Consider the following 17,060-nt stretch of genomic DNA (forward strand, 5'->3'; position numbering starts at 1 on the left):
AGTCCTGTGGGTTCATTTATGGCGATGGAGTCGTGGTCCCCTCGGGTCATGTGGATGTTACGTCTCGCAGTCGTAGTGGATAATGGAGGCAGCGAACTCAAACACACTGCTGAGTTGAGAGTCAATTTGACTATATCATGATGTATTGCCCAGTTAACATTACATGTTTTTGAGTCAGTATCGTTATCTAAGTAGGACGCAGTTTCAAGGCCATGGCGAGCTACTGGCTTGATGATCATTCTAGATTCTTCACCTCGACATGGACTGTCTTGACTTCAGGGATATTTACCTCTTCGTCTCCAAGAAAAGACCCTCTTGATAATGCCAACGCTGGTCTTCGCAGCATCTGGTTGAGTCTCTAGCAAGATTCCGTCGGAAGACCCTTCCGCCGGAAGCTTTCCGATTGTTGATCTTCAGAAATCTTCAACACCAAGACAGATTCAACCATTGATATGGCTTCTCGATCTTCGATCTGGCATCATCTCAAATGCGAATAGTGTGAAGCAAATGCAAGCCACTGGAGAGACTTCTGGTTGCCGACGAGATTGCTGGATGTTTTATCATGGCACTTACCTCAGATACGTCACTGCAGCAGTGCTGTGTGATGCAGCCGTCGCTTATCAGGTCAATACCGTTGCAAGTCACACTTACCTTTTGCAAAAACTAACTGCTTTTAGACATGCATTGACATAGTTCTTTTCTCAGCCAAGAATTGATGTTTCTCAATTCAAGATTGGTTGTGAGATCAACATGCACCACCTGGTTGGTTGATTACTCAAGTGCCTGCAGATCATATTGCCGTAAGCAGTAAATTCTAGAGAGACTTGCGTGAACTGTATCACGTCTATCGTAAAGCGAGATACATGTTCTTCAAGATGAATGGCCAGCTCGGCAATCTTATCTATTGCATCTGTACGGCCTTGTCCCGGCTGCGGGGTAGTTTCAACCTTGTTCCGCTTCGGCATTCAGATCCATGGCCCGAGACCAAACTGACTTAAACACTACAAACACCTCTTTACTATACCGAGCTCCAAAACAGCTGGATTGAGTATAAGAGACGATGAGTTTACAACAAGTCATGGAGCATCAGCTCGATAATTCGACTTTCTCGGACACAATGTACTCTCTCATGTCTCCAACCGTTGTGCTAGGATCTCTTTTCTTCTCGTTCCTAGCTGCAGCGAATTCTTCTATACCACAAGTTACTCTTCAAGGCTATGGTACATTCGCTGGGACAAACATCTCCAAGACTTTGCTCGGAGACAACCTTCCGCAACCGGTCAACGCCTGGCTTGGGATTGACTATGCCGAGCAACCCGTAGACGACAGACGATTTCGCACTCTACAGTCCCAACCTCAATCTCTCAAGGGCGTGCAAAATGCTACAAAATACGGATCTGTTTGCTTGCAGGATCTCATGTATCCTAACCCAGACGAACAAGACGAAGCGTGCTTGAACTTCAATGTCTTCCGTACACCAGGCGTGCCGCTCAGTAAGAAACTACCAACGCTGGTTTGGATCCACGGCGGTGGTTTTGCGTCATTCTCAGGACGAGATTTTGATGGCGTTTCTTTCGTTGCTTCTTCTGCTGAGCCGGTTGTTGTTGTTTCTTTCAACTACCGTCTCAATGCGTTCGGATTCCTACCCAGCAAGCTGTTCGAGCGTGAGGGACTTCTCAATCTGGGTCTGCAAGACCAGCGCTTCTTCTTGCAATTCCTGCAGAAGCACCTGAGCTCGTTTGGCGGAGATCCTCGACAGATCACACTTGGAGGCTTATCAGCTGGAGCACACTCTACGGCATTTCACTACTTCCATAACTATAACTCTGATAAGAACAAGCCTCTCTTTGCGCGCGCGATTCTTCAATCTGGTTCAGCGACAGCTCGATCATTCTCAGGTCCAGAATATCCCAGATACAAGAAAGACTTCGCAGGCTTGATGAAGTATATCAACTGCTCCACCGATGTTAGCGACAAGGAACAAATGGGTTGTCTGCGCAGTGCGTCTGCACAAAAGATCAGGGAGTACTCGGCAAAGGCTTACGAAGATGCTAAAGATCAACTGAACTGGCCTTGGCAGCCGTCAATTGGAGGTCCTTTGATCGAGAAAGCAGGATCCAAGAGTGAAGAAGAGGGCACGTTCCACCATCTCCCCATCATCACGACCTATACCTCCAACGAAGGTAAATACTACACTCCTGGTAACTTGGAAACCAACGACGACTTTGTTCAATTCTGGCATCGTATCAGTCCTGGTCTCAACATCACCGACCTCGCCCTCATCAACGAACTATATCCAGACCCTGTAGCATATCCAGACTCCCCATGGGCCGGATCCCCCAACAGCACCCAGTACAACCGCATCTCAGCAGCATGGTCCGACATGGCGTACATCTGCATGAGCCGCCACACCGCCCTCACTACATCTGGTGCAGGAGTTCCCACCTGGAGTCTTCATTTCAACACTCCTGACTTTCCGTTGGTTGCGCAGTCATGGAAGGGAATCCCTCACGCCTCTGATGCCGCTTACATCTGGAATGACCCCCACGTTGCATATCCTGAGACTGCGCGAATCTATTATCGCTATATCAACAGCTTTGTCTTGACAGGCGATCCTAACAAGAAGAGGTTGGACGGAACTGTGGAGTGGCCGCAGTACAAGGCGGGTGAGAAGGGAAGTGCGTATGCCAAGCAGCTTTTGGTAAATCCTGGAAACTTTACTGTTGTTGAGGAGGACAGAGGTCGAGGAAGACAGTGTGAGTTCTGGAATGATCTTGAAAGAGCTAGTCGTCTCTACAAGTAGAGATGATTTATGTCGGGATGATTGTCTCAGTCGCTAGCATACGTCGAGAGACACTACAGTAGAACTGAAAGCGGGCAATGCGTGTTCACGACAGGTCTATTAATACAAAAGGACCCTTTGAGACCATCAAGATCTCTTCATCAAGATTTCATAATGCTCATCAAACTGAATGCCCTTTCTGACCTCCCATCAACTCCAAAAGTAGGGGCCATACGAAGACGCACAGAATGCCTTTAGAACCCATCTCTTCTTTTCGGAATCAGCACTACGATCGGTCTCATCTGAGATATAACCACAAGGACCTCAAAAGCTCGGAGCCATGAACCATCGACTCACACGATCGAACTGCTTAGTATCGAACAATAACAATATGAATGGAAACTCATGATCCGTTGGTGCACAATGCGCACCCAGAGAGCTCTGTTGCCTAGTAGTGCCCGTTCAAGATTTCCCCTTGATGTCGCTCTATCCAATGGAGTTCACTAAGAATCACCCGTTATTCAAAATTAGCGTCGTGGTTCAGCTAATATGACTGCACCATGATCAAGCCTATGTGATAGAGATTCAGCACCTAACCATCGAGATGATCAGTGCTGTCTTCAATTTACTGCCAAATCGCGAGATCAAGAGCCTACTGGAATCCATCTAGTGGGATACACAGACCTCGTGTCACATGGCACTGTCAGCAAATGGTCTAAAGAGGACAGCTTGAAGATGGCGCTTCCGCAGAATCATACAGCCAGGAAACGTATAGGTGGTTGAGTGGTACGTCCAATGGTGCAGAGTGAGCATCATGCATTACTCATGTAGCTACGATCAGCGGTGCTCTCTCGATCTGAGCTCCCTTGCGATTCTTGAAGACCAATGTACTCATGAGCGCAACCTCGCCGACATTCGCGACAAAGTTGACTGGCGAAGCTTAGGACAGAATCAGCGTTAGGTTTCTAGTCCGTGGAGAGCCGCGTCAGAGGCCTTAAGGTTTCGAATCGTCACCAAGGTCTTGGCTGAAGACAAGCGCAACGTCACGAAATTGATGTTTGACACTCATCAACTTCATACTGGCATCAATCACTTCGCCTTGAACCGAGGGGAAAAATACAAAAATTTCTGCGATATACTCAAGCGTCCCGGCTTCCAAAAGCTTCACCTATCACTTCTCGTTGGTTTCTATCTTGCTGAGGAATATACGACGAAGGGTACTTCTACGATGCCCTTTGTGAAGCCACCAACCAATATGAGGTATTTTAGCTTTCATACTGACTTTCCCACGAATCGGCATTTTTGGACAGTGGAAATCCAATAAGTACACGTCGTTATTCGACGTCTTTCCCATCGACTGATGGCAGCAGCTCACGCACTTCGGGTTATCAAACGTACTGGTGGCGCAAACTGATCTCACCGCTTTTCTGTTAAAGTTGCCTCAAACAGAACAAGCTGTTCAGCTAAGCTTTCTCACTTTCATGGGAGGTGATGGTCACTATATAAGCTTAATGGAAGATATCCGCGATAAGCTCGATTGGAAACATCGACCTCTTGAGCGAAGGATCAAGATCTTTGCTAAGATCTTTTGTTGTTTGTCGTACCATGGCCGGTATATTTGTGTTGACAAGGAGGTCAAGGAGTTTGTCGACAGTAACGGACAGCAACCGTTCTAATTTAGACAGCGTGGTAACACCTCTGATGTTGATCCGGGTACTGGCGTACTAAGAGACTTGTTCAATCCGGCCTGGGAACGACCCAATGATTATTCAACAGAGAGAAGGTTGGTACTTCCACGACAGCATTAGCTTGGATACGGCGATGAACCTGGTGCTCCATCTCCATCAATTCGTCAAGAGACAAGATCTAGACTTGGCAACAGATTTGCTTGGCTTTTAACTCGATGGTTTTGGCTCCACTAGAGCTCTTGTATAATGAGAGCCTGGAGGGCGTGAGTGCGCCATAACAATAATGTACGCAAAAGAATTCTATAGATCAAAACAGGCTCGATATTGCATTGAGTATGAACAGCTCAGGGGGCTTCCGCTGGCACGGGTGGCTAAAGCTACTCTGAGCGACTAGGCAAATATAGAAGTGTTACATGATATATCTGCAACCACTCTCACATTGGATGACTGCCCTTCTCAAGGTCGTGAATCAATATTCAAGAGCGAGGATGCGCTCTAATAAGAATGACACCATACTCATGGAGTTCAACCAAGTCGGCTGACCCCAATTGACACGTAGAATCCTTTAGCCCCAAGAATACAAGCTCAACGAGGTCTTGCAAGGTTTGGAGATGATATCGGGACGTTTCCTGCCAGTGTTCTCGCGCTCGACGCATCAGGCCTGAGTGGTGACTGATTATGAGTTCGGCCACAGCATAATTCCATGAATCAAAAACGGTGGATTCACGTTTTCTTTAGAATTAAATTTAGATCAATTCGACAGTGAGAAAGAAGCTATGTGGCCAATGGTGGGAGATTGTACGTTGCTGGATGACAGGATGTTCGGTCCGTAACATGAGAGAACCCCTGAAATCACAAACACATCATCACTCAGGAGTATATCATGTCATTCGCTACTTGTAGATCATAGGATCAGACGGGACTTGGTCGATTGGAATACCGCCTACAAAGGATAGGCAATCCCTCTCTCTGTTGATCTGATTTCTGATCTGACGCATGATATATCCCCAGAATGTCATAAGCGGATCACAATACCGCCATATTCTGCTTCGAAACTTTGGTCTGGCTCCCAGCATAACCTTTCTCGCCTGACCTGTGCGATGTCACGACATTGGCGTGACGGTGATTGGCAGTGATTCATTCACTCACTTCTTTTTGGCGCAGCAACTTGAGCTCCATACATAGGGACAGAGCCGACCTTTCTTTAAGCTTCTTTTCTTCGCTCCATCACATCTCCCCATCTTTCTTTCTCTCTTCCTTTCATTCCACATCCAGTTATCTCATTCAATTATCCTTTCATCATTTTATCATTTCATCATTTCATTTCATCTTCCTCCAAAATCGCCCACTCTGATCCTTATTCCTTCATTCTTCTCACCCAGCCTCTTCAGCATCCTTAGGATCCTCATCAATCCCATCGTCTCTCGAAGAATATACCCGACATTATTTCAAGCGCACCACTACACACGTATCATTTACCAGACAATTTCATACAATGGCGCCCTCCAATCCCGAAGCCACCCTTGACCGAATGCCTGTGGAGCTCCTCCTCATCACATGCGAGGATCTGGACCAGCCGTCCATGAAGGCTTTGACTTTGGTCAACAAGAGACTTCGACTCAAGACCCTTCCATATTACCCGGTGAAAGTCAGTCTTGCTGGCGATACTTCTCAGATTGTCGCACGCCTGGCGCTACTTATGGAGGACCATCCGGATTCTCCATCCGGGCCTATGGCCCAATACGTCAAGTGAGTTCTTCTCTGGCCATTGATACTTCACTTTCATTAACCAAAAGTTTACAGACACGCTTGCTTCCATTTGGATCCACCCAGGTTGATTCTCGAGCCACATCCAATCAATGGACTTGTCAGGGACTTCTGTCGCGAGCCCACGAGACTCAAGAAGGTCACGGTATCTTGCTACGAAATGTACGAGGTACTGAGAACTCAAGCTCCTCACCTGAAGCGGCTTGCAGTCATGGGTCTTGAGGGGATGCCAAGAAGCGATTCAAACCCACGATTAACCACAAGGATTCTAGGTGATATCAACCACAACTTCCAGCAGCTGGAGACCTTGATTCTTGGCGAGTTTCTCAACCCTAGATTCCCTTGGGGCCAGCAGCAATTCCGAATCAAAAAAGATCGGGATACGATGGTGAGTGGCCTACACCGTCCTTGGGGTACCTTGGCCGTTTCTTAACTGGCGTGTACTCATAGAATGCCATGATCCCGAAGGTCATGATGGCTCTGGGAGCCATGCCACAGTTGACCCGTTTTGCTTTCGTGCTCATGGACGAGACGGTCGGGGAACGCGTCGGCACATCTGAGGAGTGGTTTTCCCCATGGCATGAGGGTCAATTCGACACCAAGAAAGATTGGTATTCCCATCTCGTACGCGCCATTCTCCGCTTTGTTCCCCAGCTTCAGCAACTTTGCGTTCGAGCTCGGCCATCAGTCTATTGTCGGGGCACCAGAATCCCAGGGGATTCTAACCCGACTATCACGTGGACGACCGACCAGGAAGAAACCACTGATGAATTCAACAACTTCTTCATTTAGGCGTCGTCTGTTTCGAGAGTCAGTCAGTCAGTCTCAGGAGGGTCAGGAGGGCATCAGGATCCCTCCAGATTCAGATCCAACTATCGAAGAAACGTCTGATACGGCATTCCATTCTTTTCCGAGAACACGTAAATCTTGCGGCATACTCAATCGCCTGCCCAATGCAGCCAAATCGTCTTTTTTATCGTTATGTTTCTTATCTCAACGACCCCAAGGTCCAGTGGTGGCCAATACGGAGGCTGATGCCACGGAGGTGGGTGATACACGACGCATCGTACACAAATGCAGTATGATTTTCATTTCCGGGGAACGCTAGGGGAAAATTGGTATTTTGGGGGGATTTATCGGCGCATCGTGAATTTCGACTTGAGAAATACGGGGAAGGGGGTTACTCTTTTATCGATACCAGGATCTGGTCTGATTTCGGACAGATAACCATTACTACGGACTAAGGGTTTTATTGTTTCTTATCGTTAGTTACACAGTTTTGGACGGAATGTATGACATTTGCTATGCTTGATTCGTAAACTTCACATGCGTGCATGCGCACATACGGACACTGTCCGCTTGTGGAGACTGAGCATGATGCGCGATGCATGGAGGCCGTCCGTTGGTGGATCATCCACGAGGTACGGAGTAGTTAAGGTGTGTGGTGATACGAGGCCTCAGCTGCATAACATATCTGTGCACGATGCAAGAAGGCATTGGCTGACAGATCTGTTAGCTTAGAACAACACTCTCAAAAATGCACTCCAGCCACCAAGCCACCATGCCAGATAAACGATCCAAGCTGAACGCTTGCACGTGCGAAGATGTCAGGTTTTATTGCCACACTGTTATACTCTTCAGTGTGTCGGCTTGATATGTCTCGTTGAGACGTCATAAGCTTTAGGCATCAATCAACACTGTTATGCTCACATCGTTGGACTACCTGATGCAAGAACACATGGGTGTACGTATTTAAAGAAGACTTTCACCACCCTGTCTCGCAAACTATATGCAAACAGAGAGCCTGAGCTTGACTTCCTGACGTGCTGTCCTCCATTTAATACGCGTAGTATAACGTCGACTCGTTCTCAGACTGTCGGATCTTCTTATTCTCCTGCATCAGCCAGAACCTCATTCCCCACGCACCAATCGCAGTCGCGACACTCAGAGCAGCGCTCGAAGACATGGCCATGGTGTAGCGAGGTTCGTCAGAAGAAGGCCACATGTACGGAGTCCAGATGAAAGATGCGACAGCGATACAGTTGACGATGGCGAGGGAGCAAGCTTTCTTCTCCTTGGTCTGAGAGCAAGTGGCAGAGACCCAACCGAGAATGATGCTGTTGACTGCGTATGTACCGATCGAAAAGACGCACATTGCGACTATACTCGTTAGTGTCCATGTTACCGCTTTGTTAAGTTCTGTAACTTACAATATCGAGCACCAGTATTGAGTGTCGCACAGCCAAGAACGAATCCAAACACCGCGACAGCCTTGGCAATGGTAATATGCCTAAAGAGTTAGCACCAACACAAGCTTCATGTGCAGACGAACTTACCAAGTTCTCTCATTAAACCGTCCAGAAGACCAAGACCACGCAATCGAAATCGCTCCAGCAATCAGGTAAGGGGGACATGTCAAGACCAGGGTGATAGTCTGGTTGAACCCGAGCGTCTTCACAGCTGTGGGGAAGAAGTTCTTGAAACCATTTGCACCAAGATGGCAATGCTGCATGACGACGAAAAGCCAAACCTTGGGATCTTTCGCTGCCTCCCGAATACCAGAGAAGCTTGTTGATTCGCCCGCATTTCCTACGGTGTCGCGCTGTGTTCGCTCATGGGCTAGTTGTCGTTCTTGTTCGGTCAACCAGCGTGTTGTGAGGGGCTCGTCGGGGAGGATGAAGAAGCCGACTAGAGCGACTACGAGGGTTACGGCGCCTTGGATGATGAAGAGCCATTGCCAGCCGGCGAGATTGGCCTGATATGTTAGTGACCGTGAAGTGATGGGGTTGACGACGTACCATTCCGTCCATCTCAAAGATTCCCAGGGCAATCAATCCCGCAAACGCCGTGGCAAGGATGTTTCCGGTATACAGAATCGAGATGCGAGTCGCAAGCTCCTTGCGAGTGTAGAATCTCGCAAGGATATACAGTGCACCAGGATAATACGGCGCCTCAGTGATGCCCAAGAAGAAGCGTGTCAGCAGCAAACCGGTATAGTTGCGACTCAACGCCGTCAAGCCACTGATGATGGCCCAGACCGTCATACAAGACGCCATCCAGATACTGGGTCGGACGCGAGTAACGACCATGTTCGCCGGAATACCAACAATGACATAACCTGCAAAGAGGATCGAAACGCAGGTCTGATATTGGGAACCGGTGAGGTTGAGGTCCTTTTCGATGGTGTTGAGACGAGCGAGGGCGATGGCATTTCGGTCCTGAGATGGTCAGCATCCACTGAAAGTCACCTGACGGAAAGACTGACGAGGTAATTGAGCCAGTACATCAGCCAGAGAATAGGCATGATCCACCAGTCGAGCTTTCGCACGAGGGCGATCTCACGGGGGTCAGTCTTTTCATGGGCACCTGAGTAGTCGCGTGCCTGGGGGGCTGTCTTGAGGACCTCCTCGACCTCATCGAGAGCACCAAGGTCTCTATCTCGCTTGTTCAAAGAGTTACGAGCATCCATGTTGTTGTTGTATTTATGGTAGTTTGTTGGCAGATGACCGTGATACGATGCGAGGGCGATCTCCCTCTTTATACGCAGCCTCGCCCAGACATCTCAATGCCACCATTTCATCATGCAGTTACAATCCTCCCCAACAACAAGGTTTCATTGCATCTCACTTGTTGACGTCAATCCACAAGATACCGTATCGTCTCAGCCATCATCTCCATTGCGCCCGTAAAGCAATGCGGGGATTCCCAATACGAAAAACCCATTGGATAGCGTTGTTCTCGAAGAACTTTAATTCCCTCCTCCTCCACGCCAAGATCATCTTGGCAGGCGGGGTAAGGACGCATAAAATCATGCTTAAATGTGCAGGCTAAGGCTTTCTTGGAAGGTGTTTGTGGGAAAGGAGTGTTGAAGATGTCTTGGCGAGAACATCGTCATTGTCTTGAGCGAATTATTTCGTCCGTTGGCGTCGCTGCCTGTCAGGTTTCTCGAGATATGTCGGGAATGTTTGGGAAAGTAGAGTTTGTGGCTGAAGTGGCTCGAAGAGATCACGGAAAGCAGTGAGATCGAGCGTCAATCTAAGTTTGATCCGACATGTGCAGAGAATACGAGTGATGCATACCGGTTCAGGTGGTCGTCGTCACTGTGAACGAGCCTATCGTTTCGATCTGGAAACCCCAACGCACAGACACACTGGCCCATATGAGGATGCATATCCCCGCAAATGCCTAGAAACGCCAAGCGTGCAATCTTCCCCATTAGATCAAATCATCTTGTTTTCCGGCTCTTCATCTAGTTTCCGGATCATGGTGGCACTGTAGCTCCGGCGTAGACTGTTGAATACTTCCCGATTGGCTATTGCCATCTAGGAACAGACAATATCTACCGGACCTTTCTCGTTCGCTATCACGACAAGATCTTGGCTGGCCGGGAAAGGCCATCTTCAACTACTGGAGTTATGAGCGTCGCTGCACCTAGGCACTGTTGGTGGCACTCGCATCTGAAGGACTAGTTTCACGCACGTAACTTTTATCTCACTAAGTAGTCTTGTCAAAGGTACATAATAATACACTGGTCAAGACATCGAGGGCAAGTGAATCACAAGGAACGGAAATTCCAATGGTAAGGATATGTATTGACTACTAGCCCAGTTATCTTCCAACAACTGACCACGCAGTTACCATTTGTCGAGATTTTGTACAAACAAACAACTATATACAGAGTTATAAAAGAAGAATACGGTGGTGACCAAAAGCAACTGCAACGATGCTCCCCCTCAAGACCAGAGATCTGATCCTGTCACGCAAGCCACATTTAGCGGAGAGCGTTGACAACGGCAGTGTAAGCAGCCTTGGGGTTGTAGTTAGCATCGAACAGAAGACTGTCGTGCTCCTTGCGCCAAGAGTTCTTGTCAGAGACACCCCAGACGGTGATACCAATGCACTTGGGGACATTGAGGCAGGCCTTGGTGACGGTGGCGTAGTCGTTGGCAGGGGCAGTGCGGATGTCGAGCTCGGTGATGGCAACCTCCTTGACACCAGAGTTGGCGAGGGCAGTGAGAGCACCCTGGATTTGGCCAGCGGCACCGGGGTCAAGGTGAGTCTGGGAGCCAATGCCGTCGACGGGAACGCCGGCGCTGAGCCACTTCTTGACGGAGGGAACCATACCCTTGGTGACCTTGGAGGCGCTGCCGGAGTCGAGGCTGTAGTCGTTGATGTACAGCTTGGCGTTGGGGTCAGCCTTGCGGGCAGCGCGGAAGGCAATGCCAACGTAGTCGTCGTTGCCGAAGACGTTGTTGAAGTGAGAGTCCTTGCGGAGGGTGCCGTCCCAGTCGAAGATCTCGTTGACGACGTCCTGAACATGTTAGCAAAGTCATTTCCAAGAAGATCGAGGGAAGAAAACATACCCAGGCGTAGATCTTGCCCTTGTAGCGTCCAACGACTTGGGTGACGTGGTTCTCAATGACCTTGGTCAGAGTAGCCTTGTCGTTGATGTTCTTGACCCACTGAGGGAGCTGAGAGTGCCAGACCAGAGTGTGACCTCGGACCTTGAGGCCATTCTGCTGGGCAAAGTTGACGACCTGGTCGAAGCTACCGAAGTTGAACTTGCCCTGGCTGGGCTCGGTGGCATCCCACTTGCCCGAGTTCTCGGGGGTGACGGCGCCAAAGTCGGCCTTGATGATGGCGGTGTCTTTTGCGACACCGAGCAGGTTGGGGTCGGTGATGGTTCCGAAGTAGAGCTTGCCCTTGTTCTTGATCAGCTTGTTGATGCTGTCGGCGGCCTGACGGGGCTCGATGGCGGTGGGAATGGCCGCGACCAGCGAGGCAGTGTAGAGGAAGGAAGACAGCTTCATTTTGGAAGAAGTTTTTGGTTGTAGAGATATGTGACAAAGAAAGATAAAACGTTTGATTTGACCTGCAAACGGTGAATGAAGCTGTGAAGATGCTGTAATGAATGTAGTTGTTTGAGTGATGAGAATGCCAAGTGCCAAGAGAGGGTGGACTAGATCATCTTATATATCTTGATCGGGTCGGTCCCTTGTCATATTACAAGACGATGGTGTTCTCGAAAGAGTCAGTGCCCGGGATTGATTTGTCCGATTGAGCTAGGCCCTTCTCAGTATTCGGACGGTGCTCCGAGTACCTAGGGCTGTTTCGAGATAGATTGTCGTTGAAAGGAGTTATACCGAGACAGGGGTGCCCGAGTCGAGGCGGCTCTATCTCCTGGATAATCTCCAGATGAACGGAACTTTTGGGCTGCCTTGCTTTTTGCATTGCATTGTTTCTGGGGTGCATATACACGACCCCGTAATTCGGGCCTTTACTTTGGCCTCACCGTCATCTGATGTGCGGCTAAATGGTATGTTTTGTTTCGTGTCACTCTGTAGATCCGCAGAGTTGAGACGATATTCTGTTTACTTGGCGTACATGTTTTCATCAACTTCAGGTGAAACTCGAACAACAAGTCAAAAGGCCAAAGCTGAAGGGAGCTAGTATGTGTCAGTTCTGGCAAACGCCCCACAGACAATGGTACTAGCAGGGCTGGCAGGGGTCTCATTTCGGCTGAATAGCCCTTGAGAGGTGAGACTTATCCCGTATCAGCTAAAAGCACGAGCCAGATGCCGAATTCAGGAACGTGAGCTCGTTCAGCGTCGTTCCCAGGGGAAACACGTGGGTCGCGTTTCATGTATGGGGTGGTGGTGATATTCTAGATTTCTGCCGAATCGAGAATCATCTTGGGGTAATATTTCTCCGCGTAAAGCCACCAATCGTTAGCATTGGGTAAACGGGTACCGGCACGGAGAGTTGGACAACTTGCTCAATTCTGGTTTCATCTTTATAGTAGGTGGTAATCATGATTGCCTGAGCGGCATTCAGCTACGGGTTTGACAGGCGCGCATCAGCTGGGGTTCACCGGGTGAATTGGATATCGCCGGGTATTCTACTCATGATGTCTCGTGATCTTTCATGGCTGAATAGACGTAGCATGATAGTCACGTCAAGATTGATATCCCTCCAAAGAGAGAAGAATGAAGGCATCAACGTTGCATTGAAGAAGCATATTCAATATGCTGATGGATGAATTCAGTAATGTCATCATTGACTGCGCCTCTATGATTACCGCGCCTATGAGATTCGTGATGCGATGTCCAGGAATATGTCATCATTTCGTAGACAGGACAATGATGCCAAATGGCGAGGACGATGCTTTTCCACTGGAAACGGCATCTGGAAATCTCACGGAGGGGACAATAAATTGATTACTGTTAGAGTGAATAGGTAAAATTGTACCAACTAGTTGCCAAAGAGCATTCATTACTCGAATAAAGATAAGTGCTCTTCGATTAAATGTAGGGTAAGGCATTGAGAGATACTTCACTTCTCTGCTCTGTCTTATCTTGTGCCCCACCAGAACTAAACCCACTTTGTTGTCAATGACTTCCACTGCCGCGGGAATGACGGGAGTATAAATACCAAGAGTCCGACTCTCTTCCTTCTCTACAGCTTCCCCACAAACTCACCTACCGAAGACATTCACCACCAACGACAAGACATGACGCAGCGTTTCGACTCTGGACAGCTCGCTGTTTTCACTTCTCCAAGCCATCAATCTGCTCTCACATCCACCTTGCAGCTCCCGCAAGACCACTCCGACGTCTTCGCTTCTGCCAGCCTCGATACTCTGCCCTCGCGAGACTGGAGTCACCAGACGGAAGCTGTGATGCGAGGCTTTGACTGCTTGTGTCGCGCATAAGACCCATGAGAACATGCAAGTCTGTCCTGCAAATACCGGACTGCCCGCAACAATGTCCCCCCATTCAAAGTTGACTTGATGTAAGGGGAAACATCATCACTCGCACTCGACCGTAAAGCCGTAGTAAACTCTATGTAGAGTTCACCAAACTCAAACTCAAAGTAAGATCCCGGAACCTTGTAGTGAAAGCGATAACGATGGTCGATGATACCGAGTTATCCCGTGAGGTGATTCTATGCTCCCTAGTCACAAGTCTGCACTGCAAATACATACGTATCTATTCCATAGCCCACATCGGATTATCCACTGTGCATTGTTCCCTCCAAACCCTCCCCTCCCCCTATCTCTGACTCCCAAGTCCCATGCCACGTAACCATTCGCAATGCCAAGTCCGTCTGACTTGTATGCGAAAGTGTATTCTGCTGCTTATACAGAGTACCCATGCCATGTGTAATCAGATGCTGCTCCCTTCAATTTGCCTTACATCTTTCCGCCCGCACACAAATGCGATGACGCGCCACCATCTTGAACTTTCAGTACCAGTTGCTTGATTGGTGGCTTTGAACTGCAGCAGCGCTTAGTTGCAGGTGAACAGGTCCTTGCGGCTCCGGGCTCCTTATCCCCCTAGTGAGTGATCTTTGATATGATCACTTTGCACGAGCTATGCCGGATGAAGAGCGTAATGGCTGCTCTGTGCTTTGATCGTGGTTCAGCCCATCTGCTAGGGGCGCGCTTATCGTAGACCATAAGCTGAGAGAACATTGTCGAGTATCCCACTACCCGTGGAAAGATTCGCTTGTCTGAGCTGCAGGCGAATATGTTGGCATAATAGCGACATTATGATCTACGTCAGCTTTACAAAGCTGTTTATTCTTCCCCTCATGCTACCGGAAGCTGAAGCAATGCTCAAGGGGCTTCAAGTCAATACGAACTGCCGGCCTGAAGAGGTGCGGCAAAAACAGCAATGGCCTGATGTGATATTCCTTGTCTTGCGAACAGACATCGTTCCAATGAGTCGGGACCTTGAACGAGCTCAAACGAGACTTAAGGTCAATTGGGATTAGTGTCATGATCACAGCGACGTGGGCTAGCCGATTTTAGAATGGCTGAAACGTCTGAAGCGGTGGGGAAGGGCACCCAACAGTTCAATATACGTGAAACAGAGGGGGCTTGTCAGTGAGCCTCTAACTTACGGAGTACATACTACCAACGACAATATGCGTCAAGGTTAGCTTACCTGTATGGTTCTTGTCAGGTATAAACTCTAAATCACCTTAAAGATATTACACTGTAGGTACAAAATATTAGCTTCCGCTTAGCACCTGAATCCACGGAGCCGCAAGATAACGATAAGACCGTAATTGGTCAAACCCAATTACTAAACCCCAAGTCAGCAAAACCTCCCCTGTCATTGAAACACGATGAAACCAAGAACAAGGGATCTCAGCAAATCACGTTGATCCGCCGAGAAACTAAACGTCTGGAGTAAAATTGAAGGTCCATCATCGAAACACGACAACAGGTGGAAACAGATGGAAAAATTCCACGGTTCAAGCCAAGACGGGACATGGCAAACAGGCCGCCATGACCCTTGCGTTTTTAACAACTTGAGACAGAGTTAAGCGTAAACGGTAAAGCAAGCTGGCGCCAAACCTTGTCAAGAATAACCTTGTCCAATATAACCTTGTCCCGAACGACGACTCCCACTACACGACGACGATGAGTTGGTATATAAACATCTTCAACGGACCATCCAGAATGACAAGAAGCATCCTTTTCCAATCAGTCCATTTCATTCGTTTCAAAGAGCTAGTCTCTCTTCTCATTCTTTTACCTTAACATTCATTCTATCAAGTTCGCTTGCGACTTTACCATTTCAATCATTTCATCATGAAGACCACCACTTACGTTTCCGCTCTTCTCAGCCTGGCCTCCGCCGTCAGCGCTCACTACACCTTTGACAAGCTCACCCTCGGTGGTGTCCAGGAGGGGACTGATAACCAGTACATCCGCAAGCACCAGAACGGCTACATGCCTACCAAGTTCAAGGGCATTCCCGATGGTTCCATCTCTCCCACCGACAAGGACTTCACCTGCAACAAGGGCTCTACCCCCTCTGCCGACGTCTTCAAGGTCAAGGCTGGCGATGAGATTGGTCTTAAGCAGGCTTTCGGCGGCACTGGAATGCAGCACCCTGGTCCTATCCAGGTCTACGCTGCTGCTGTCAAGGACGCTACCAGTGACAGCCCTTATGACCTCAAGTGGTACAAGATTCACCAGGCTTTGATCTGCAAGTCCGGCAACGCTGAGTCTCTCCGCTCCACTGCCTGGTGCTCTTGGGATGAGGACTCTGTCCACTTCAAGATTCCTTCTACTCTTCCCAATGGACAGTACCTTCTCCGTGGTGAGCACATTGCTCTCCACGGTGCTCACGCCGGCGAGGCTGAGTTCTACTATGCTTGTGCTCAGGTCGAGGTCACTGGTAACAGCGCCACCACCATTCCCGGTACTTCTGTCTCCATCCCCGGTGTCTACAAGCAGGACGACGCTGCTGTCAACTTCAGCCTCTGGGGAAGCTCTACCTCTTACGATGTTATGCCTGGTCCCGATGTCATCCCCGGTGGTACCATTCGTGGTTCCGCTGATGGTGCCGGCGGTGATGTCACCAAGACTGTTGAGGGCGGTGCTGATTCTGGCTCCGACTCTGGCTCCGACTCTGGCTCTGACTCTGGCGCCTCTCCCACCGAGGGTTCCGCTGCTCCTTCTACCGCCCCTACTTCCGCTACCGAGTCTTCTGCGGCTCCCGTTGTCCCCGATGTCCCCGACTCTGCCGACACCACCCCCCAGCCTACCCCCGTTGCCGCCGAGACCACTCCTCTCCCCTCTGCCGGCAACGGTGCCAGCAGCGGATGCTCTTCTGGTTCTTCCAAGGCCCGCCGCCACGCTCGCCACTTCGCTGCCCACCGTTTCTAAGCGTGTGCAGTAAGTGAAATGATTAGATGTCAGTGATTTGACATGATGCACGCGGGACGTGGTGTTTTGAAGTCATGTCATGCGCTGGCGTCTTGGAGGAAAATATGATTCTGGACTTGATAAGAAGGAAATCTTCTTC

The 17,060-nt window shown here is 49.2% G+C and overlaps 5 protein-coding genes across 5 annotated transcripts; 3 read left to right on the top strand and 2 right to left on the bottom strand.

Moving 5' to 3' along the window:
* Positions 1-1,117: 1,117 nt before the first annotated feature.
* Positions 1,118-2,803, top strand: FSUBG_9898 (triacylglycerol lipase II precursor; the record flags this gene model as incomplete). The annotated part of the gene is made up of 1 exon (XM_036688458.1): positions 1,118-2,803. One exon carries the CDS (start codon positions 1,118-1,120, stop codon positions 2,801-2,803), a length of 1,686 nt encoding a protein of 561 aa, XP_036534606.1.
* A 3,162-nt stretch (positions 2,804-5,965) lies between these two features.
* FSUBG_9899 (uncharacterized protein) lies at positions 5,966-7,029 on the top strand (the record flags this gene model as incomplete). The annotated part of the gene is made up of 3 exons (XM_036688459.1): positions 5,966-6,219; positions 6,274-6,625; positions 6,688-7,029. The coding sequence occupies 3 exons, from the start codon at positions 5,966-5,968 to the stop codon at positions 7,027-7,029; spliced, it is 948 nt and encodes a 315-aa protein (XP_036534607.1).
* Positions 7,030-8,074: 1,045 nt separating this feature from the next.
* On the bottom strand, positions 8,075-9,706 carry FSUBG_9900 (tartrate transporter; the record flags this gene model as incomplete). Its single annotated transcript, XM_036688462.1, has 5 exons — positions 8,075-8,397; positions 8,448-8,527; positions 8,574-8,992; positions 9,036-9,455; positions 9,503-9,706. 5 exons carry the CDS (start codon positions 9,704-9,706, stop codon positions 8,075-8,077), a joined length of 1,446 nt encoding a protein of 481 aa, XP_036534608.1.
* Positions 9,707-11,008: 1,302 nt separating this feature from the next.
* On the bottom strand, positions 11,009-12,047 carry FSUBG_9901 (endo-1 4-beta-xylanase C; the record flags this gene model as incomplete). Its single annotated transcript, XM_036688463.1, has 2 exons — positions 11,009-11,548; positions 11,601-12,047. The coding sequence occupies 2 exons, from the start codon at positions 12,045-12,047 to the stop codon at positions 11,009-11,011; spliced, it is 987 nt and encodes a 328-aa protein (XP_036534609.1).
* A 3,791-nt stretch (positions 12,048-15,838) lies between these two features.
* On the top strand, positions 15,839-16,921 carry FSUBG_9902 (fungal cellulose binding domain protein; the record flags this gene model as incomplete). Its single annotated transcript, XM_036688464.1, has 1 exon — positions 15,839-16,921. The coding sequence occupies one exon, from the start codon at positions 15,839-15,841 to the stop codon at positions 16,919-16,921; it is 1,083 nt and encodes a 360-aa protein (XP_036534610.1).
* Positions 16,922-17,060: the final 139 nt, after the last annotated feature.

This window comes from Fusarium subglutinans, assembly GCF_013396075.1.
Source record: "Fusarium subglutinans strain NRRL 66333 chromosome Unknown NRRL66333_c0000160, whole genome shotgun sequence".
NCBI classification, from domain to species: Eukaryota; Fungi; Ascomycota; class Sordariomycetes; order Hypocreales; family Nectriaceae; genus Fusarium; species Fusarium subglutinans.